The sequence below is a fragment of the Lupinus angustifolius genome, unplaced genomic scaffold (assembly GCF_001865875.1).
Source record: "Lupinus angustifolius cultivar Tanjil unplaced genomic scaffold, LupAngTanjil_v1.0 Scaffold_170_13, whole genome shotgun sequence".
Lineage (NCBI taxonomy): Eukaryota > Viridiplantae > Streptophyta > Magnoliopsida > Fabales > Fabaceae > Lupinus > Lupinus angustifolius.
In genome coordinates this window covers 1-23827 of record NW_017726381.1, presented here as the reverse complement: position 1 = coordinate 23827, position 23827 = coordinate 1, and the positions used below count along the sequence as shown (strand labels likewise).

Below are 23827 nucleotides of genomic sequence, written 5' to 3'. Positions count from 1 at the left end.
TAATATCGTATATAAATCTTTAAACTGATACTGCATAAATATTACACTTTATTTATTGTATATTAAATGAAGAGTGTTAAATCTATGTACTAATAGTATAAAGATGTATAAACAATTGCGTAATTTAATAATAAAATTTTGATTAAAAGTGTAATAATGTAATACACATGACATCAATCCACTAAGAAATTTCGTGGGTCTTGTTAAAATTTGATTAAAGGTCATGTCAATTAATCTCAGCTAAATCGCGCAATCTGGTGGATATGATCTCACTTATGTTGCTAACCAGCTGTATTAGTGGGTCCCTTGTTTTTTCATCTTATAATTGTAATTCAAATGATTATGACATTTGGTTAAATTGATCTCAAGTCAAACATAATTTCTGGCATTTTATTCATTTTTTTCCTTTAATTTTCTAAAGGTTCACCAAAAGCACAAGCTTCTGTGCCTTGTTTTGCTGAAAGACAGAGAAAAAAATCCAAGGGAAAAGGACTGGAAGTTATAGCTAGAGGGCAGAAGATTGAGAAAATCTGGTACCCTAAATAGTGTCTCAAACTATGTCATAGATCAATAATATTTAAATAAAATAGAAAAATAATAAATATTTAATTTTTTTAATTGACATAACATATTTTCATTTAATATGAGACATAATTTGAGTACTGTTTGGAACAAATATTATCGTATAACCACTCCTTTCAAACAAAACCCATAATATTTTTTTAACTAATATATTTGAGCATTAAAAGAATCCCAGGTTGTTAGTGGTGAAATTCTGACTAGGCCCAATGAATGAATCATTGAGCTTTATAATTTCACAACTTTATTATTAATTTTTTGAATTAGAAAAGGAGTTTTTAGTGGAATTCAGGTTTGGAAAAGATACTCTAGAGACATTAGACTAATCTTTTTGCAGAGAAGTCATTAGGAAAAATCCATTTTATGGGGTTTAAAAATTGATTTCTGGGTTCCAGTCTTAGCATTTTAATATTACTGGGTCTATTATTGGTTTGCAGATTAGTTTGGTTTATTTAATAGAATGATACTTTGAATGTGGCGCTGTATACAGAAAGTTGCCCCATAATAATAATATTTTTTGTTACTACTAATATTATGACTTTTGTACGGAACTAATCTATTTTGGAATGTATAATTACTCATTCAATAAATGTCGTTTATGGAAATCAAATACTTAATTTTTGATTGTTTTGAAAATCTAATAAAACTTTACATTATTTGACCAATACCTTGTTGGTATGTAATAATAATAATATATTACCATGATTTTTTAATTAACATATGATAAGATGTATTATTTCAAAAGATAAACAAATGAGAATGGAAACTGGAAAGTGTTAATCTGACAATCTTGTCTCAAAAAACTACAAATATTCAATCATATTGCGACGTGCTTACTGATGGATTGTTATGTATTTTATTAAAACGCGTTCATATGTGCTTATTATGATTATTATTTTTACATTAAAAGGAACTAATATATTTTTATCAATCTTTGATGATTTCTTAAAAAAAAACTTGCCCTTCAAAAGAATTGCATTGCATCTCATGTGGTTGGGAAAATATTTTGATGATTTCTTTAAAAAAATACCACAAGAAAAGCTCACTAACAGTTTAGAAAAGTAAAATTAGTCACAAAAAAAAAAGTTGTCTACTAATCCATGCATGATTGTGCCTTGAAACGAATATGAGGGTGATCATCTTGCTTTACATTTATTTTTTCGTATAATCAAATGTATTCTCTTACCATACGAGTAATGAACTAATCTTTTTTAAATGTGTGACTGACATTCCTAACACCATTTATACTATCACCATTCATTCATGTTATGGACAAAGAGGGTTGAGATTTGTACAAATGGACACACAAAAAGAATATGAGGACAATATGCATAATCTGTGTGTAGCAGGGTGACTACTATTGGCGACTGCTAGCAGGTGAAAATAATATATAAGCACTACAACGAAAAGTTCAATTATTTAACTCAATGCATAATGTGAATAATATTTATGTACATTTTTATTCTTATGTATTACTTGTCTCTTCATTAATCGTGACGTTTCCATGTTCAATTTTTATGAATATGATGATGGGAATTAAGCATCAGGTCGATCAAAGTATATCAGCAAGGTTCAAGTTTAAACATATCGAAACACAAAATCCAAACCAAACATTGGAAAACTTTAGAGTAAGTAAATAAGGTTAAGGAACATAATTCCATTAAACATAATTTACTGAAATATACATATTTAAGCAATGCTTTATAAGTGATGCTATGTTTGTCCCCCATTTATTTTCTTTATTACATAAAGTTACTGCAAAATCAACTTAAAGATAAGAATTAATTTGAGATTGGCCAAAAAAGTGCTAACTTAATTAGACAAGATAACTTGGCAGAGTTTTATAAATTTGATAAAGCTGTCTTTCAGTACACGAATCATCAAGCTTTTCTTAAGTGAATTGCTTGCATAAGCACTTTTAAAAGTTCTAAGAAGTTCTGATAATTTATTCTATTTCATACCCCTTTAGAAGGCTATTAGATTATTATTATAAATTATAGTTATAACCTAGTTGTTCTCTTTTTTCCTTTTGTTATTGCTTTTACATGCTTGCTTGTAGTGTAAATCACTTTTTTCTATTTATCATCCTAGTAAATTAAAATTATATAGATATTCTATTATGCCTAATTATAAGTAGAATTTTGCAGTTCATTTATCATAGTCAGATACTAAACTTATGTTCCTAATGGTAATGGAAACAAGAAAAGATGAAAACTCTCTAGTGGACTTTATAGTTAAGATTGTCGCTATTTTGGATTCTAGTATCAAGATTTGGGTGACTGTTTTTCTGGCGCTGATATCTTAGTTTTTGATTTCCCAATTTAGTTTATTTACTTTCTTATTTCTCATGTACAAAAAAAAATGAGAAGAAGAAAATACAAAAAAAAAAATAAGTCATCTCAATGAAAATGGTTTTGTGTCCTTCTAAAATGTGGAGAAAAGGAGGCCCACCAAATAAGAATGTTTTGGGAGATTTATAAGGCACTAAAATGATCATTAGGGTAGGTACCCTACTAAGCAAAGCTGTCATTGCTATATCACCCACTTTCCACATTCATTTGGGACCCCTTTTCTCTTTTCACCTAAGGATGAAGGGAATAATAACACGTTTTTTTTGGACTTTTAGCAACTTTGCTTCCTTTTATTGTTTTGGATTTAATATATATATACTTACCGTGTAAGTGTTTTTACACTGTCAGCAAATCTTCATCATTCTTATGTTAACTATCATTGACTTTTAAACAAAAGTATTACAAATCAATGGTAAATGATGTACTGATAATATAAAAAACTTCACATGCACAAATTTTAAACTCTCATTTTTTATACTATTAAAGATGTCGTCCGAATTAATACATTTTATGATCCTTTATTTAGGGAGAAAATAGAAGGCGATTGAGAAAAACATCACTTGTTTTACCAACTATACATTATTTCATGCTCAACAACTGTAAGATTTTATGTCTGTTTTCTTCCTTTCAAAGCATCTCACCATCATTGAATAACATATACCCCTTCTACCTCTCATATTTTTAAGATAAAGAGTAATAATTATTTAGTCGCTAGGAAATTAAAGGAGAATGATAATAGAATGATTTTTACCTACAATGTTAAGGATTTATTACTTGTAGAGCTGTTCTTATATTTTAGTCAGTTTTCTGTCCTAATAAGTATATTTTGGGGGGACAACTTCTTCCCATACATCAGAATCGAACTCTTCATGTTTAAGAAGATCATTATTTATCAATTGTATTAGGTTTTCTTTAGAGTTCTATTTAATTTTACCTTCGAAGTGACGATTAGTCTTGCAATCATGTCTAACGGATTTTTAGTATAAAAAGTGACAGATTTATATATATAGGAAGTGAGTTTTCATATAAGAAGTTAAAAACTATCATAAAAATAAATATGAGTATTGCAAAATATATATATATATATATATATATATATATATTTTGCAATAATTATATATTTTTAATTTTGACCATTCAAATAAAGTATAATAATTCATATTTAGTGTTCTCATTTCTTACAATAACAATTGTTCTTACCCGAGCCACTTCCTATATATGTGTGGACTATGTTAATAGATAATGTTTAGATTTGTAGAAGATTATGTTATCTATGATTTAGTTAGTTTCATTTTAGTTGAATTTATGTATAGTTTATCTTTATCTTGTTAGTTATTATCTGAATTGTTATTGTCTTCTCATTTGTAATGATTTTTCTCTATATAATAAATTACTTAGATTGATCTACATTTTGAGTTTGACCAATCTTCACCATCCTAAACTCCTACGTTGTATTGCAACAGTTTTATCCTACACGTTCAAACACTATTTCACTATTGAGTTGTCTTAAATTCGGAAATTATATTGGTCATCTCCTTTTGTCGTGTCACATTCTGATCAGTATTTATTAATTTTGTTCTCAATCTCAAAATTTCATATTGCATGAAAATTTTATCCAAATAAACAGACACCAATTATTTATACTAGTGTGTTGACGGCACTCCGTGACTGTCGACCCACATTCTTATTTTTTTGATATCAAGTTTATACACAAAGTTTCTATAAATTTTTCAATTTGTGCCTCTAATAATGATTAGTGTGTTACTTGATGTTTTTTCATGTTTTGTCAAAGTTGTTCTTTTTAGGATAATGAAGAGAGAAAATAGAAGTAGCAGAATGTGTGAGATAATAGTAATACATTGATGGAAAAGAATAGAAGAACATGTGGAAGTTTCTTGTAGTTATTATTGATATATTATAAAAGGATAAAATTGGAATTTGGAAATTATGTCATGTTGATTACTTGGATTGAATGAAGTTTATACAAGTTTAATTATCTAAATGTCCTTTATGCATATTTTGAATTTATGTAATAGTAAGTACAAAGTTGGAATATAGAAACTACGTCTTATCAATTACCTAAACACCTCTTAGGCATATTTTGCCTTTATATAGTAGTATAAATATATGGTAACCTTTATATCTACAATTATTACAATAATGTCTTTTCTCCCATTTTAGAATTATATGAGTGGTGACTTCTTTTCCCTCATGCTAGTAATATATTTTCTCTCATTAAAGAATTATACCATTAGGTTTTATTCCAACCAACTTTCATTCTGGTGGTGTATTTTCCTCATTGACGAGTTATGTTAGTAATAACTTTTTTTCTCATTGACAAATATTCTGATAGTGATTATATCATTGTGTTCTATTCCCACCCATATTCATTTCGGTAATGTATTTTCTTCCATGGACGAGTTATGTTAGCGATGACTTCTTTTCTCATTGATGATCATGAATTTTACCAGTGATTTCTTTTGTCACTAATGATCATTCCGATTATATCTTTTGTCCAATGATGAATTATATTAGTTGTGACTACCTTCCATATCGACGATCATTTCGATGCTAATCACATATGCAGATTTTGCAGTTCATAACACGTTTCATTGATTTTTTGTGGAGCCAATATAATTATTTCGTTATTTTCATTTTTAAAGAAATTGTGTACGACAACCTTAAAGCTTACTAATTAAGTTTTAGCTTGAGGGGCATGTTAGATGATACTTAGATTGGTAAGCATTATTTTATTTAAGATTTTGTTAGTTTAATTTTATTAAAATTTATCTATAATTTATGTTTATCTTGTTAGTTATTATTTAGATGGTTATCTTCATATAATTTATAATAATTTTTGCCTATTTAATAAATTAATTGGACTCACTCATATTTTAGATTTATTAATCTTTACCATTCAATCTTCTACATATGTTAGCATGACGTAGGAAATAAAAATGATATATAATTTGATTAAATCCTATCATTGATAAGATCTTAATTTAAATTTGTTCGTTCCTAAATTTGGCACTTAAAATATTGTATACTATACATGCCACTTATAACATCAAAGAATAAAGAAAATATGTTTATAGTCTGACTTAAAATTTGATTCAAATTCTGCTAGCCAACTTTGAGTAATACTCTTGGGTTGGGACACACGATGACACAATTAAGGGACAACACATATCAATGAGGTGAAATTCAATTGTGACACGTTATGCATGAAACCCCACTTATAAGGGTATATACCAATCTACGAAGTTTGAGTGTGACATTTTCCATCATGCACTAGTAAATTTTTTGTGGTCACATCATTTTACAAGAAAAACATATCACGCTTAATTACCTTTATGATTGATTTTTGAGGTTTTCTCATTGATACCCATCTATTTTTGTTGTCATGTTTACAAACATACTAGAACCTTCTGCCATGTTTTATAGTCATTTTCTCTACATTTTCAATTAAATCATTTCTCAAACAGTACTTTTTTAAAGGAATCATAGAATATACTAGTGAAAACGAACAGAGTTCAAGTGGTACATGTTTGATTCCTCTTAAGTAAGGTCTCGGGTTCGAGTTGTGTGGATAGAAAAAATGTCCGTTGAGAGAGTTAGTCTCACGTACCCGTGGATGTTCCCTGCTTAAACAAGATTGTCTCTAATATGAAGATACTTGTGGGAAACCAAAAAAAGAATATAATAGTGAAAATGAATTTCTTATATAGTAATACATAATATTACTGTGACATTAGAACACAATTGCATAATTAGCTTTATTAGAGTTTTTTATGCTAAAATATAGAGTTCAAGATTGCTTAAATTACTTGCCATTTCTACATTTTTGTTATATTGTAGATGACCCTCATGTGGCATCATCATAGACAAACAAAAAAAGATGAATGCATAACTGTGATTATATATTATCTTTGGATATAAAACAATATATATTTCAAATTTCAATTATTTCATTATGATAGAATATCATTCTTCATTCAGCAATACAACCTCTAGTAAGGTCCAGCCGAAGGTTTGGTCATGTCAGATTCAAAGACAGTCCCACCCTTAAATATTTATATAGTACTGAAATATTCTCTTAAAAATTTTCATACCCACAAAAAAGTAACATATCATTTGTAAACTGATCATTTTTTATAAGTAAAAAGATTTTAATTTGTAAATTAATCATTAACAAAAAAATTATAACTTTGTGATATATCATTTTTTTATAGATAAAAAGATTTAGTAAGATGATATATAATTGACTGATATAACTTCATGTATGGATATGGGAGCATGTAATAGTTATTCGGCTAAAGCTTGGAAAAAAAGATAAGTTGTAGTTGACAAACCACTCAAACAAATTCAATTATTGAATGGAGCGACTAACAATTAGTTACTTACTATTTATCAAATCTAATGATTAATAGTTTTTTCAGTAATTCAGATGTCAAAATCAGCAAGGAATACTAGGTTCTGCATGTTATGATTTATTCAATACTAACATCATTGCTTTCTTCCTTTCACATTCCTTTGCTGAAATTTTCAATAAAAATCAATTGTGCATGGATGGATACTCAAATTCTGCCGGCAAGTTTGGTTAGGAAGTGATAAATAAAAATGAATATACTTTAATTTATGAAAGTGGCTAACTCATAATGTTATATTGGGGTAAAAATGAATGAAACCAATTTGGTATTCGTTTGAAACTCATCGTTATTTAGTTCAGCTCATAAACTAAACGAGTCCAACTTGAGAAAAATATGTATATATATTGTATTAATATATACATATAGACGAGCGCGTATAGATAAAATATTTAATTCTATATGTTAAATAAATAATCATAATTTGAATTGATTGAATCAATCGAACTAAACATATGAAAAGTTGGTTAAGTAAGATGTAAAGTCATGATAATTATGAATTTTTAAAATACCATTTGAACTCATCTTTTTTCATTATGTGATATGGTTCTAACTACCTTGTTCTAAAAAATCTTATTCTTCAACAAAAATCCATTTTTCGGTTTAGCTTATAGATGAAATAACAAATTAGCCTAACTTATTTATTAAATGGGTCAAATTAAATCAGGATTAAAACAGATTAACTTCTTATTTTCTAGTTGTTGCCTTCAAGATTCTTCAGACAATTTTTCTCGGTCAATTTTCATATGCTAATTAATTCCATGCAATCACACAGATTCGTGACAGCAAAGAGAATAGCCTGGCAAGTATTTACTAATATGGATTGGAAAGATAGAGAGAACTCTCATTTCATTGGTTAGATAAATTATATTGAACATTGTCTTTTCACTTATAGCAAGACTTATAAAATGCATACTACTTTTTTGTAGCTTCAATATCTATATACTAATAGTATAAGAATTTCTGATATCATTAGTTATTGTTTCTTAAATAAAATAATATATGAACAATAGAAAATATATTGTCCGTAAATTTGTTACACACTAATAATGTATAGATATTAATTTTTTCGTATTAATAAAAAAAATCAAAACACAATCACTAGCAAGGTATGTTATAACTCTAGCTGCTTGTAATAAAGCAAGTCGGTGCATGAATGTGACAATTTTATTATAGGGGAGATGTATGTCTTACAAGTTCCAAAGTTGGAGGGGAATTAATTTGACTCACCTAAATGGAAAGAGATTATTTCCCATATTGAAGAGTCTAATACTAAATAAATATTAGGATACGTTACAATTTTCTTTTCGACAATTATAATTGTACATTATTTTTCAATTAAAAATAAATGAAAATAAAAATATGGGCTTTCTAATCGTAATATAGTATTGGAAAGGAGTTATACTCCACCTAATTATGACTTCACAATAAGAAAACATGTCTAGGTATATTATATGATTCGGCCCATTTCCCTCATTCAACCAGGTATTAAAAGTCCAAATTGAAACTGGGCATAAACAAGATATTTTAGTGGCCCACAAATTTAATAATGGACTCGAAATGTTTTGAAAAAACTCATAATATAGATACTCATCTATTTTTTTTTTTCAATTTTCACACTCTCTCAATCTCATATATTTCATCAAATCATAACCCCATAATCTCAAACTATAACAATGTTTCAGTCTCCATAATCTCAAATCTTTTTCATTTTTGTTTTCATGTAATACTATAATTAATTGACGGAAAAATACATTCCCACAATTCTGAATGTATAATTCAAAAAAGATTAAGACAACAATATGTTTGAAAAGTGTTGGTGTAGTGAAAGCGATCATTGCGAAACATTGACTACAAATAATTAAATAAAGTGCATAAAATAAATAGAAGAGAAGAAATAAGAGAATTCGGTAACGGAGTTCAGCCAATTGTGCCTACGTTTCCGGAAAGGTTGAGTGACTACCAAAATATTATTAGATAATAAGATTACAAACTCTAACACATTCATGAGCCTAAGTGTCATAAGGTGTTTCTATTTGGTGCAAATTATAACAAAGGACTTAAGTTCGACATATAACATTGGTTGCTCTACTCTATTCCAATACTAGACAATGTGAGACTAATACAATAACATATTTCAAACATCCCAACAATCTCACTTATTAGGAAATCTACATAACAATCTTCACCTTAGCGAATATTCCACTCTACCTTGTTCAATGTCTAATTCTCCTTAACAACTCTTTCATATATAAGTATGCTTCCCATTAGCATAAGCCTTTTTCAAGTATCCTTGACGATGTTATCCAGAGCCCAACTCTTCAAACTTGTAGTGCACCTTCCCATACCGCCATCTAATGGAACATGCCGCCTAGCCACCTATTGCTAGGAAGTCTTTCGATATTATAAATGTTTACATTAAAGTTCACCAACAACCGTCATATTCAATACTCAGTCACACTGAACCATGAAGCTTCCTTGGAAAGCCTCAACCGCTACCACAATTGTCTAGTTCGACAATCATAGTTCAAAAGAACTATCATACTTCACCATAAGGAGTATACCTTGAGCAGACACCTTGCGTCAATGCTAACCAATGTTAGTGCCACATCCTTGCATCCAAGTAAATGCCCATGTCACACCCTACATCTCTATCAATGTCCATGTTACACCTTGCATCCAAGTTAATGCATGTGTTACACCCTACATCAAAGTCAACCAATGTCTCTTTGCTTTTGTAGATCTACTAACAATTAATATCCTTCACTATGACGTCACAAACACGCCATTAGGATATCTCACATCTCATATCAAATGAGATCATTCTCTTAACATCTAGAGAGATATTGTCAGCACATGTCTCAAAGCCTAATTCAACACCTGATTCTCTATCTCCACCTTAATGCTAGTCTAGTATATCAGTTTTGTTAGGTATCAGTGGCCTATACACACCTAGAAGGGGGTTGAATTGGTGTAGCGGTTATCAATCACCGCTTCTCGCACCAAAACCCATTTCTGGAAACAACCAAGTTAATCGATTAACCAGTGGGCTTAATCGATTAACATAGAGTAGAAGCAAAATGATCTGATCAGCGAATTGCACAGTTATTTATCAACAGATAAGCAGAGATACAACATATATCTTTATGCAATATTAACAAGTATATAGCAGGGTATAAGCATGCAAAATATCAGTTTTAAACTCGCATTAAAACAATAAGAAATATAAAGGAGATTAAGAGAGAACAACTTGCACAAATGAATTTTTATCCTGGTTCTTTTGTGGTCCACTACAAACTACATCCAGGCTTCCCCTTCTGATCTTGGGAGATTTTCTTCTTCACTATATTGAATACGAGTATAATCACATACACCAATTGAATTTACAAGACTCAAGATGCTTCTTTCTTGAATTCCTAGAACATACACTAATCATTGGTTTGACTCTACCTATCGCCTGAGAAAACCTTTCTCGCGAGCCAGCCCCAGCCAAGATTCTCGTTCTCAATTCAAGACCTCCTAGTCTTGGTGAAGAATCACTCTATCTCTGTGGTGGTAAGACACCAAGAGACGAATCCAATATACAAAAAACAGATTACAAAAACAAGGTTTACCAAGCACAATAATGCTCAAATTATAACTATGAAAAAGCTTAAAGACTAACCCAGTCACACTTCACTCAAGCCATCATGCATATGTGAGTTAATTAAAAGCAGTAAACACAAAATATCTCTCTAAGAATCTCTATCAAGAATGCATGAACATGTGAGAAATAAAAGGATGAGATTAAGCATATGAAAAACAACATGCAAATTACAATGAACAACTTCAATAAGGTATGTTAATCTCTCTTCCTCACACATGCATTTCTCTCTACAAAATACAAAGTAAATCATGAAGATATGCTCTCTAATCAATCCTAAACAATAGTATGCAATGCTACACGTCTCTGCAATTTTCCTAAGCTTATACAAAACAGATTTGACACTTCAAACCGTTGCAATTAGTTAAGCAGTTAAAACAGAAAATGGTTATAACATAAAACAGACATGTTAATCGATTAAGTTACCACGTTAATCGATTAACCAGTATAACATGATAAAATAGAAAACAATTGTAACAGAAAAACAAGTATAACAGAAAAACAATTGAGTTGATCGATTAAGTCAACACGTTAATCGATTAACCAACATATTAAAACACGTGATTCAAAAGGCAAACTACTCATATGTTATGCTTAACTCCTATACATGTTTTAGAAATTATATTATGCCTAATATGCACATATAACATATATGATTAATGCTTGAACATACAATTAACTAGATGATATGTCTCATGAATGTGATATGACAATTATAATGGCTTGAGAGACTTGCATCTAGGTTTACCTCACCTATACTCACTTACTAAGGCACACATCTCAGACTACTTAGAATGACTCTATTGATATAACCTAGTCTACATGTGACCAATGAGTTATAGGCATGTTGATTGTTGAGTCATCTTTAAGCTTTGATAAAACCTTGTCTTCATCAAAACATAGGCAAAACATTGCTAGTGCGATCCTTGACACTTTGTACTTTCAAGTTTATGGTGTTATGAATCAACACATACGTCACCCCTACTACAATTCTGCCATGTTTTCTTCTCCTTCAACTCATCTGATTTATCTTCATGCAATACCTTTGACAAACCTTGTCCACCCACCACATTCTTCACTCTCTTTAGCCATTATTTGGCGCTTGGGGTTAAGAGTCATCTTCCAATTGGCTCTCATACCAATTGTTGGTGTAGTGAAAGCGACTATTGCACAACATTGACTATAAACAATCAAATAAAGTGCATATAATAAACAGAAGAAAAGAAATAAGATAATTTAATAACGAGGTTCGACCAATTGTGCCTACATCCTCGGGAGCGTTGAACGATTATCAAGATATTATTAGAGAATAAGGATTACAAACTCTAGCACATCCATGGACCCAAGTGCTCACGGGGTATTTATATTTGATGCACATTATAACAAAAGACTTGAGTTCAATATTTACGTTGATTAATCTACTCTATTCTAATACTAAACAATATGAAATTATTACAATAACATATTCTAAAACATACCCAACAGAAACTACTAGCTCTTATGCCATTATTAATATTAATATGAATGTGAAATAAATAGCTCTATACAAGAGAGATATACACGATGAATTCTAACAACAAAATGTCATTGCGTTATGCAGAAGGTTTTTTAGATTGAATTCTTTATGCTGGGCCATCTTTGAAGCAGTGTTGTGGTCAAAGAAGTAAAGCCCCATCATTGTACAAGCAGGAATAAAAACAGATAGCAAATGTAATTTCATATCCAGAATCGGTTAGTGGAAGTGAAATGTAGGTGTGTCACTCAAATTCACACTTATTTTTGGTAGAAGTATAGAGTGAGAGTCTATCTTTTGTATGATGAATGATATTTCCTCACTCTATAAGTAAAAACTAATCCATCTTGTGATAAGTGGTTGTTAAAAGGAAAAAAGGAGAATTCTGGAATGAAATGGATTAACAATCCAAGAAGAAAATGTTGGGAACAAGCGAACAATCAAATAGTAAAGAGTATAGAGACAAGAGAATAACACAAGAGATTTGGTAACGAGGTTCGGCCAATTGTGCCTACGTCCCCGGGAGCGTTGAGCGGCTACTACTATATATTATTAGAGAATAAGGAATAGTGTTTTACTATTCTTCTCCTTGTTACATTAGGTTTACATAACATCAATATATAGCCCTCTACCCCAACCCCTTTACATCAGCCCAAGCCCATAACTTGTATTGCTGTTATCTAGAGATATGAGTCATTGCACAACACTCATCCTCCTCCTCATCCTATCCTCATACTCATTCTCGTCCTCATCCTATCCTTATCCTCATCCACTTGTCCACAGTAACCGGTTTGGTTAACATATCAGCTGCATTTTCTGAAGTGTGAACCTTCTGCAATAGTATCTGCCCACAAGCTACCAACTCTCTGATCTTATGAAATCTCACATCAATATGTTTGGTTCTAGCATGATACACCTGATTCTTTGCTAAGAAGATAGCACTCTGACTGTCACAATGCAGCGAAACTCCACCTTGCTCAATGCCTAACTCATTTACTAGTCCCATAAGCCACAAGGCTTCCTTAGAAGCTTCACCAGCTGCCATGTACTCTGCTTCAGTTGTGGACATAGCAACAACAGACTGAACTGATGATCTCCACATAATTGGTCCACCTGCAAGGGTGAAGACAAACCCCGTTGTGGACCTTCTATCATCCAAGTCTCCTGCATAGTCCGAATCAACATAACCAATAACTGAAGGCTTACTCTGTTGGCTGCCAAACATGATACCGAGACCTGTAGTCCCCTTCAAATATCTGAAAATCCATTTGACTGCTTCCCAATGTTGCTTCCCTGGTTTCGACATGTACTTGCATACTTGACTAACTGCTTGTGCCAAGTCCGGTCTAGTACAAACCATAGCATACATCAAGCAACCCACTGCACTGGCATATGGAACCTTTGACATGTATTTCTTCTCTTCATCTGTCTTTGGACACTGATCTAGGGAAAGCTTGAAGTGATTTGCCAATGGAGTGCTCACTACTTTAGCATTGCTCATATCAAATCTCTCTAAGATCTTTTCAACATAGCTTTGCTGGGAGAGCCATAGTTTTCTAGCTCCCCTATCCCTGTGAATCTCCATCCCAAGAATCTTCCTAGCAGCCCCTAAATCTTTCATGTCAAACTCCTTACCTAGCATGACTTTCAGCTCATTGATATCACTCAAATGATTAGCAGCAATCAACATATCATCAACATAAAGTAACAGAAAAATAAACGAACCATCGTCAAGGCTTCTCACATAAACACAGCAATCATACTCACAACGCTTATAACCAAGCTTCAACATATAAGTGTCAAACCGCTTGTACCACTGTCTGGGAGACTGCTTCAACCCATATAGAGACTTCTTCAACTTGCAAACCAAGTGACTCTGTCCAGCTGCACTGAACCCCTCTGGTTGTGTCATGTAAATTTTCTCCTCTAATTCACCATGGAGAAAGGCAGTCTTCACATCCATCTGTTCTAAGTGCATATCCCAGCTGGCTACCAAGGCAAGCACTGCCCTGATAGAAGTGTGTCTCACCACTGGGGAGAAAATCTCATTGTAGTCGATCCCCTTCTGCTGTGAATACCCTTTTGCTACAAGACGAGCCTTGAATTTTTCCCCTTCTTTTTCTGATACTGCTGGCTTCCTCTTGTACACCCACTTGCACCCAACTGCACGCTTGTCTGGGGGCAATGGAACAAGCTCCCAAGTTTGGTTCTTCTGTAAAGACTCCATCTCCTCCATCATGGCACCCATCCATTGTTCTTTCTCCTGGCTGTTTATAGCCTCTTGAAAGCTACATGGATCTCCTGAACTGATATGGAGAGCAACTGAAGCCATATCCTCAAAGCCATATCTCTCTGGAGGTTTGATAGGACGTCTATCCCTGTCTCTAGCAAGTAGATACTCCTGCACACCTGAACTCTCTGCCTGAGAATCATCATGTTCTTGACTTGAACTAGTGCATGGTTCCTTGCCTTTATTCATCTGAACCATTTCATTGCTCAGTGGAATCATATTTGAACCCAAATTCTCTCCATTTGGCATGGGCACCTCTGTCAAAACTGACTGTTTCATCATGAAATCTTCATCAAACACTGCATCTCTGCTCAACACCACCTTTCTGGAAACTGGATCCCAGAACTTGAACCCCTTCACACCTTTGGTATATCCAATGAAGATACACCTCTTTGACTTAGGATCAAGTTTCGATCGTTCATCACTGGGTACATGTATATAAGCAGGACAACCAAATATGCGTAACATATTATAATTAACTGGGTTACCTGTCCATACTTCTTCTGCAACTTTACCATCCAATGAAGCTCGTGGTGATCTATTGATGACATAACATGCCATACTAAGTGCCTCTGCCCAAAATCCTTTGGAAAGTCCAGCATTCAGTCTCATACATCTGGCCCTCTCTGTAAGAGTTCTATTCATCCTCTCTGCAACACCATTCTGCTGAGGAGTCTTCTTCACTGAAAAGTGTCTCTGAATGCCATGTTCCTCACAGAATTTCTGAAACTGTGAGTTTTTGTACTCTGTACCATTATCTGACCTCATGTATTTGATTTTTCTACCAGTCTGGTTCTCTACCTCTGCCTTCCAAACCTTGAACTTGGCAAATACTTCTGACTTATGCTTCAGAAAATATACCCAGACCTTGCGAGAAAAGTCATCAACGAAAGTAACAAAATACCTAGAACCTCCTAGGGATGGTTCCTGAGTGGGTCCCCATACATCAGTGTGGACATAATCTAGAATGCCTCGAGTCCTGTGTTGGCCAGCCTTGAAACTAACTCGTGTTTGTTTTCCAAGCACACAATACTTGCACAAATCTAGCTTGCATTTGCTGACTCCCCTCAACAGTCCTCTTTTGCATAGTTCTGTCATACCACGCACACTCATGTGTCCCAAACGCATGTGCCATAATTTTGTAGCACCATGGTCTGAATCTATTGAGATCTCTTCAGCCACTCCAGCAACTCCACCTACAACTGTTCTCCCTAACAACTTGTAAGTGTTCCCTGCAGTCCTTTTACCCTTCATCACAGTCAGAGCACCTTTGCATACTCGAAGAATATCACTGTCCCCATCAGCTCTATAGCTAAACCCTTTGGCCTGCAATGTCCCCAAAGAAACCAAATTCTTCTTCAAATCTGGTATGTGCCTAACCTCACATAACGTCTTCACTACACCATCATCCATCACAATTCTGAGTTCTCCCATACCAATAATTTCACATGCTTTATTATTTCCGAGATACACGAAACCAAAATTGCCTGCCCTGTATGTGGTGAACCATTCCCTGTTAGGCGTCATGTGGTGGGAACAACCAGTGTCAAGTATCCACTCATCTGTATTGTGATTTGATGATACAGATAGTAGATCAACTTCACTATTGTAACCAGAGTCATCTTTCTGTGCAACATTTGCAGATGTAGATACTCCATCTTTCCCCACCGGCTTGCTAGGACTCCATTCATTGGGACAATCCTTTTTATAATGCCCAGTCTGTTTGCACTTGTAGCACTCTACTGGTGTTCTGCCCCTGGAAGTTGGTCTTTTCCCTTTGGCATGACCTCCTCTGCCTTGTCTCCTCCCACGCACTTGGCTCCCTTTCACATACAGACCATCACCCTGAGACCCTTCACCTACATTCTGTCTTCTTTGAGTGTGGGACAGAAGTGCAGATGTGATCTCATCCAGTTTGATTGAGTCTTTCCCGTACGTCAATGTTGTCACCAAGTGTTCATAGGAATTTGGCAAAGAACACAGTAATATTATTGCTTTGTCCTCATCATCAACCTTCACATCAAGTTTCTGCAAGTCATTGATCACTTGATTAAAACTGTTGAGATGTTGTTGCAAATCAGCACCTTCCTGCATCTTCAGGCCATAGAGTCTCTGTTTCAAATACAGCTTATTTGTTAGAGACTTGGACATGAACCGCTTCTCTAATGTCTCCCACACCTCTGTTGGTGATGTCAGATCCATAACATGATACATCACCTCATCTGATAGACAGAGTCGTATGGTTCCCGCAGCCTTCTCCTTCAACTCTTCCCAATCCAGTTGATCCATACCCTCTGGTTTATTCTCATGCAGCGCCTTTGATAGACCTTGTTGAGCCAACACATCCTTAACCCTCCTTTGCCACAATCCGAAATTACCAGTTCCATCGAATTTCCCCACCTCGAATTTGGCACCTGGGTTAAGAGCCATCTGATACCAATTGTTGGGAACAGGCGAACAATCAAATAGTAAAGAGTATAGAGACAAGAGAATAACACAAGAGATTTGGTAACGAGGTTCGGCCAATTGTGCCTACGTCCCCGGGAGCGTTGAGCGGCTACCACTATATATTATTAGAGAATAAGGATTAGTGTTTTACTATTCTTCTCCTTGTTACATTAGGTTTACATAACATCAATATATATAGCCCTCTACCCCAACCCCTTTACATCAGCCCAAGCCCATAACTTGTATTGCTGTTATATAGAGATATGAGTCATTGAACAATCCAAGAAGAAAAGAATGGAAAGCTTTTGAAAGAATATCTCTGAATTTTATTGAATAATAGCTTTTGAAGATGATGATTACAAAGACTAAGCTAATCCCAATTTATACAGAGGAAAACTAAAAACAAATTAACATAACTAATTATTCAACTAATTATAGCTAACTATATTTATTTAAGACATGTGCTAAATGTGCTAAAATGTGTTAACTTTTAATACAAGTTATGCAGAAGTCGCCCAATGTTGTTTCTGATATATGGGCCTGGTGCTTGGTTAAGCACTTCGGTCAGATTGTGTTGATGTTGGCTTGGTGCGTGGCCAATGGCCTTGGTCAGATTGTGCTAATGTTGGCCTGGTGCATGGCCAAGGGTCTTAGTCAAATCTTCACGGTCATGTTCTAATGTATGGCTTGGTCTGTCAGTCATAATGGAGTTACTTGGCTCGGTTGATGGCCTATTGTTCTCGGTCACGATGGACCAAGTTGGCTTGGTCCTTGGCACAATGTCTTCGGTCAGGATGTGCCAAGCTGGCTTGGTGGAAGGCAAAGTCTGATTCATGCATAGGTAAATGGTGTTGGGAGTTGGTTCTTCATTTGGTAGTTCTCCTTCCCTACAAACATCGTTTCGAGAAATTAAATATTGACATTTTGGTTTGTCTAGAAATTTAGTGAAACATTAAACCACAAGACCAATACCTTGTTAGTATAGAATTGGTATACATGCAGCAAAAAAAGTTGGACCATTAAGGGTAGATATTTAAGATAATATGAATATTTTTTTTCTTTATTAGGTATGCTGCCCCTTTAGATTGATGAGTTAATTCTCTGCCAAATATTGTGATTGTGCATGTGTCCCTTTTTGCGATTCACATCTACCCATGAGTTTATGAAAGTTTAATCTTGTTGTTTAATTTTTTGCTTATAATAACGAATGAAAGAGCAACTATCAACTTGAAACCCAATTTGAGGTTATTATATTATCTCATAAAATATTATTTTGACAACTTATGTATAACAGTTTTTTGTTATTTTTAAATTTTTAGATACATATTTAAAGATAATAGGTATAAAATAAGTGAGAGATGTAATTAATTTAGTTTGTTATAAGTTGAGGTCCATAAATGAAATTTATTTTCCACCCCTATTACTTTCTGTCCATAAAAATAAATAATAAATTGTTCAAATTATTGTCCAAAATAAAAGTAAATAAAAAATCTTGGAAATTGCATAATATGACTTCTGATTCATTAAAGATGTATTAAATTATGTTTTAGTGATTGATTTATTGTTCAAATGCAGGTTCTTTCTATTTTAAAAATGAGTTAAAAATATGTGTACAAACAACATAATTTTTTTTATATTGTTAGTATATCATTAATTTATATTACTTTTGTTTGAGAGTCAATAATAATTAAAAAATCAACAGTGAATAATTTACTGATAGTGTAAAAAATATTTATACTATCAGTGGATTCATATTAAATCCTTTAAAAACATATTATCCATGTACAAGGAAGGGAGTATTATATCCCTATTTTTGATCTGGTTATACAATATTGACTATTAACATATTTATATTGAAGGCTTGAAAACAGGTTATAAATACGGGCTCTACCTACTAGTTCAATCGTGAATTGATCATTAGACTAGCCTAAGTTTCTCATAAAAAATCAGTTCGATCGTCCGAGCAAATTAAAAAATATTTTTTAAAAACATTCAATATTCAAATATTGTTTTGAGATAAAAAAATCTAAGTATTTTCAAGCTTGATATTTATTAGCTATGTTTTACCAAAACTATAGTATTTTAATGTTTCAAAACAAAACCTATATCTTTTATAATGTTTTCAAGTGATATTTTGTAGTAATAAAACTCTTTATTTAATTAGGTATGTAATATTTTTTAATTTAGACTACAAAGTTATTAAATAATATTAACTAATATTTATGATTTTTCATAAAATTTCTACGGTAAACACCAACTAGTCTTAACCAATGGTCGTTGACCCAGAATCATTGATCGGCTCAGTTTAGTTGAATATTGTTTTTAAGGTTAATGTAGGTTATAACTTATTTTGATCTATGATGTTTTGCGGTAAATGTTTTAAACAATAAATGAATTGGACCAATGATCTGGCCCATTTAGTCTACAAATTGCAAAAGACTATGCTTGGATAGTTATTGGTCCCTAACTAAAGTAGCATACCCATTTGGAGCGAAAATATGTTATCTGATAGTCTCTTAAACAAGAGACCATCTACCCCACAAGTTATGTCATTATATATGTCATCAACCTATGATTGGTTAAAAAAATATATTTCAGCTAAAAAATCAGTAATTAACTACTTTTATGACCGATCACAACTGATAGTAAATGATAACTTATGGAATAGTAGATGTGCACTCCCCAAAACAGATACCAAGGACATTATGATCATGAATAATTTCCTAACAATGTAGTTTACTAGTTTTCTTTAGCCAATAGGGGCAACTTACTTCAAATTATTATGCCATTTTTTACTTGACCGGGTAATTTATCCAACAATAACGATTGCAAGGCAATAAATTGATAAAAAAATGTATATATCAGTAACATAACAATTAAAAACAAAAATTGGATGACAATTGGCATAAAACTGACATGTTCATACTAACAGAATCATTCAAGACTAACAGTTTCCACAAAGCCATGAAAATTTTGGGGAACACTAGAATTAGGCAGCACCCTTTCCCTTCTTCTTCTGGAGTTTCTTCAAGTAAAATTCCAGCTCCTTACCTTCCAAAATGTATCTACAAATTCATGAAAAATAAGGATCAGTAAACAGATATGAAGCTGGCAAAAACAGATAATGGCAGATAAATAAAACTTCAGCATACCCATCAGCCCTTCCGCATTGACCGGGGCGAGAGGAAATACTGGCAAGCAATCGGCCACCACCAAATTGCTCTTCAATGTGGGAGTCAAGCTGACGATCCTTCTGGCGCTTCTCAATTTTTCTCTGGACATGGTTACTTTTCTTAGTTTCTTCAGCGGCAGCAGCTTCACCCTCCTGCAAGTTTGACAATAAAAGATCAGAATAGATACAACAGATTTTAGGAATCAACTACTACACGAGAAATGCCAAACTATTTCATCCACAAAAAGGAAAATAACTTATATGCCAATAATGATAACTATATTTGGTTTACTGGTAGTGAAATCATAAACATAGGAGGATCAAGTAAAAGTGCTCAAGTCCCACGAAGTAACCAATGTTTTACTTTTCAAATATAATTTAAAAAACTAGAACAACGCAAAATGATATAGAGATGTGGGATTTAATCCAACATGTATTAGCACAAATGAACAATTTTTATGAACTGTTGAATGAAACATCCAATGTATGCAACAGAAACAAAATTGCTTCCGGTTTCATATCTCAGGTCCAACATTATTATTCAAGAAATAATTAAATCGGTTATAGCAAACAGTTGAAGAAGTATATACTGAAAATTTCTAAAGGGATTACCTCTGCAGTTTCCTTTTTGGATGCTGTTTTCTTTTTCCTACCAACTTCAACACCATAGTGCTGAAGGTACCATTGCTTGAATGGAGCAGCATCAACCTGAACAATTGCGCCCTTCACAAGGGTCTGAGTTCGCACTAGCTCATTGTTGGAGGCATTGTAAACAACATCAAGGAGACGAGTTTTGCGAGTCACTGCTTCACTACCCCATGAAAAGTTTCCAGTGTCCAATCGTAAAGCCCTCCATTTGACATTTCCACCCCTAACACGAATCCTCCTCACTGTCTTGTTGCTTGATAACTTGGTGTTTGCTGGCTGACGACCAAGCTCATACCTAAATAAAATCAAGAAATATGCAGTGTCTTAAATTATTTGTGACGTAAAGAAAGCTCAGAAACATTTAACAAGAAAAGGGTAGCAACTACCAAATATAACAGGAAAGATGATTATCAAGCTGAGCATTTTATGCACATAGATTAAACAGCTTAATCACTACTGACCCTAATATGATGATTGTGATATAGAAGATATCGTATCTCCACCAATTTGCACCAATACCTTATTGTTTCGAAGTAATTCTTTAAAACATAATTGAAAATATTGTAGGGAAACCATGAGAAACAAGAAAATATATAATCTCCAGTCTCGAAAGAAGATTAACAACAAATGCAACTCTACATGGAATGAAGTCTAGATTGATTATTAGTCAGTCTTCAGTTTATATCACACCGTACTATGAATTTTTATTGCCGGTGTGTACTTTTACCTAGTGAAATCTATCAAAAATGAAATGAATAAAAGCTAGATCTGACAAATGTGCATGCTATCATTCTATCGAAAACCCCCATTGAGATACACTGCATCTCTAGATGTCTCAAATGCTCTAATTTCAGCTCCAATTCATTTTTCAAACCAATCAAATATCACAAGAAATAAAAAACCAAAATCCTCAATAAAAAATCACAATAATCAACAAAATCATGACCTACTTTATAAAAAAACACAATTATTCATCAACAAAAAATAGAATGAAAAACAAAAAAAAATCATTACTTTCTCTTCTTCCTCCATGCCTTCTTTTTGCCACCAGTGGCACGCCTCTTATGCATTGAATCCCTAGAAATACCTATTTCAAAAACAAAAAAACCAAAATAAATTAATAAACAAGATGATATTAGCTTATTGGAAATTGAACAATAATAGATCGAAGAAAAGCGATGAAGAATGCAAATACCCATCTTGGTGGCGCGTTAAACACACACTCTCTCTCTTCTCTCTCACACACACTTTCTCTGTGTGTTGCCCCCTCTCAGTTTCTCTGATAAAACCCTAATGTAAGCATTTTATATATGAAATCAAATGTTCCTTGGAACCCGGCCTCGTAATCATTCTTGTTCACAAATTTGGGCTTTTTCTGAAGCCCATCATATCATCATTTTTTTTCCATAAGGATTTTTGAAATTAATATTATGCAATTATTATTAGAGAAAATGATGTATGCACTAACAATGTACAAGATTTATACACTGTCATTGTATTATCCACCATTGATGTTTAATTATTATTGACTTTTCAAAAAAAGGTAATCCAAATAAAGGGTGGATGATAGTGTACATCTGTATAAATCTTTACATCTTTACACTGTCAGTGTATAAATTTTACACTATTATTATTATTGATATAAATATTGGGAGGGATCCAATTACTCCATGATTAAGTAGAACAAAATTATTTTACATTTTATCTATCAATTCTATGAAAATATAGTAATTAAATTAGTTAATATATCTAAATCATTAGATTTTCATAGAATAGATGATTAAAATGTGAAGTAGCTTCTTTCCACTTACTCTTGCATTAAGCAAAAAGTATTTACTTTCTATTAAACAATGTTAAAGTATTATTTATTATCTATTACCTATATAATAAAAAAAGCTCCCTCACATACATATGTCATCACCTCCTTCAATTGCCACATGTCACACTCACAACAAAAGTTTTCTCCCTCAAAGAATTCTATCACCTCCAATACACCCCACCACACCATAACATTAGTTATTATCTCTTGATATATCTCTTTATCCTTTATTCTTCTTCTTTATTCCATATTTTTTCCTCTCATTTTATTACTAATTAGAGAACCTCGTCTCTTTTTCACTCCTTCATTTCATTACTCTACTTTTCTTCAACCATTTTTCTCTCTTCTTGGTTTATATCATTCTTCCATTTCAAAATTTCTTATTTTAAAATCATTTTATGCATGTAGATCTATTCATTGATTTTTTTCTTTGAAGATATTGTATTAAAAAAAAAATTTGTTTATTTTGTAGATATGTTATTATTGTTGGATAACTAGAGGAGTGAGATGTCTCTAATGACAAGGGCATCAATGATAGTTCTATTTGATCTGGTGTCTCTTATTATGTGTTCACCCTTGAACCATCATTGCACGTTAGCTTTTCTATATCCCTTTGTTTTTCTTTATTTGTTTATAGAATTTTCTATTCAAAATAATCATTATTGTAATGTTGAAGATGACATGAACAGTGACGAGATCGTAAAGAGAAAGAAAAAAGTAAATAATATTTGACAATTTAGTATTTTCATCATTTCTCCTTAATTTTCTAAAAAAATTGTTAAAATGTCATTTTGCTACCTAATCTTGAGCAAAAGTATTCTCCCTCAAAGAATTCTACCACCTCCAATACACCCCACCACACCATAACATTGGTTATTATCTCTTGATATATCTCTTTATCCTTTATTCTTCTTCTTTATTCCATATTTTTTTTCTC

At 32.7% G+C, this 23827-nt stretch overlaps 1 protein-coding gene across 2 annotated transcripts; it reads right to left on the bottom strand.

The window, feature by feature from the left end:
- Positions 1-8709: 8709 nt before the first annotated feature.
- On the bottom strand, positions 8710-22376 carry LOC109340429 (40S ribosomal protein S8-like). Of its 2 annotated transcripts, XM_019578124.1 has the most exons (7): positions 22267-22376; positions 22086-22158; positions 21036-21366; positions 20404-20576; positions 20236-20316; positions 11175-11183; positions 8710-8724 (listed from the first exon to the last, which is right to left on the bottom strand). In XM_019578124.1, exons 1-5 carry the CDS (start codon positions 22268-22270, stop codon positions 20241-20243), a joined length of 657 nt encoding a protein of 218 aa, XP_019433669.1. In that variant the 5' UTR covers positions 22271-22376; the 3' UTR covers positions 8710-8724; positions 11175-11183; positions 20236-20240. The 2 variants fall into 2 exon arrangements, with proteins under 2 accessions (XP_019433669.1, XP_019433668.1); XM_019578123.1 differs by lacking the exons at positions 8710-8724; positions 11175-11183 and having other exon boundaries at positions 20070-20316.
- Positions 22377-23827: the final 1451 nt, after the last annotated feature.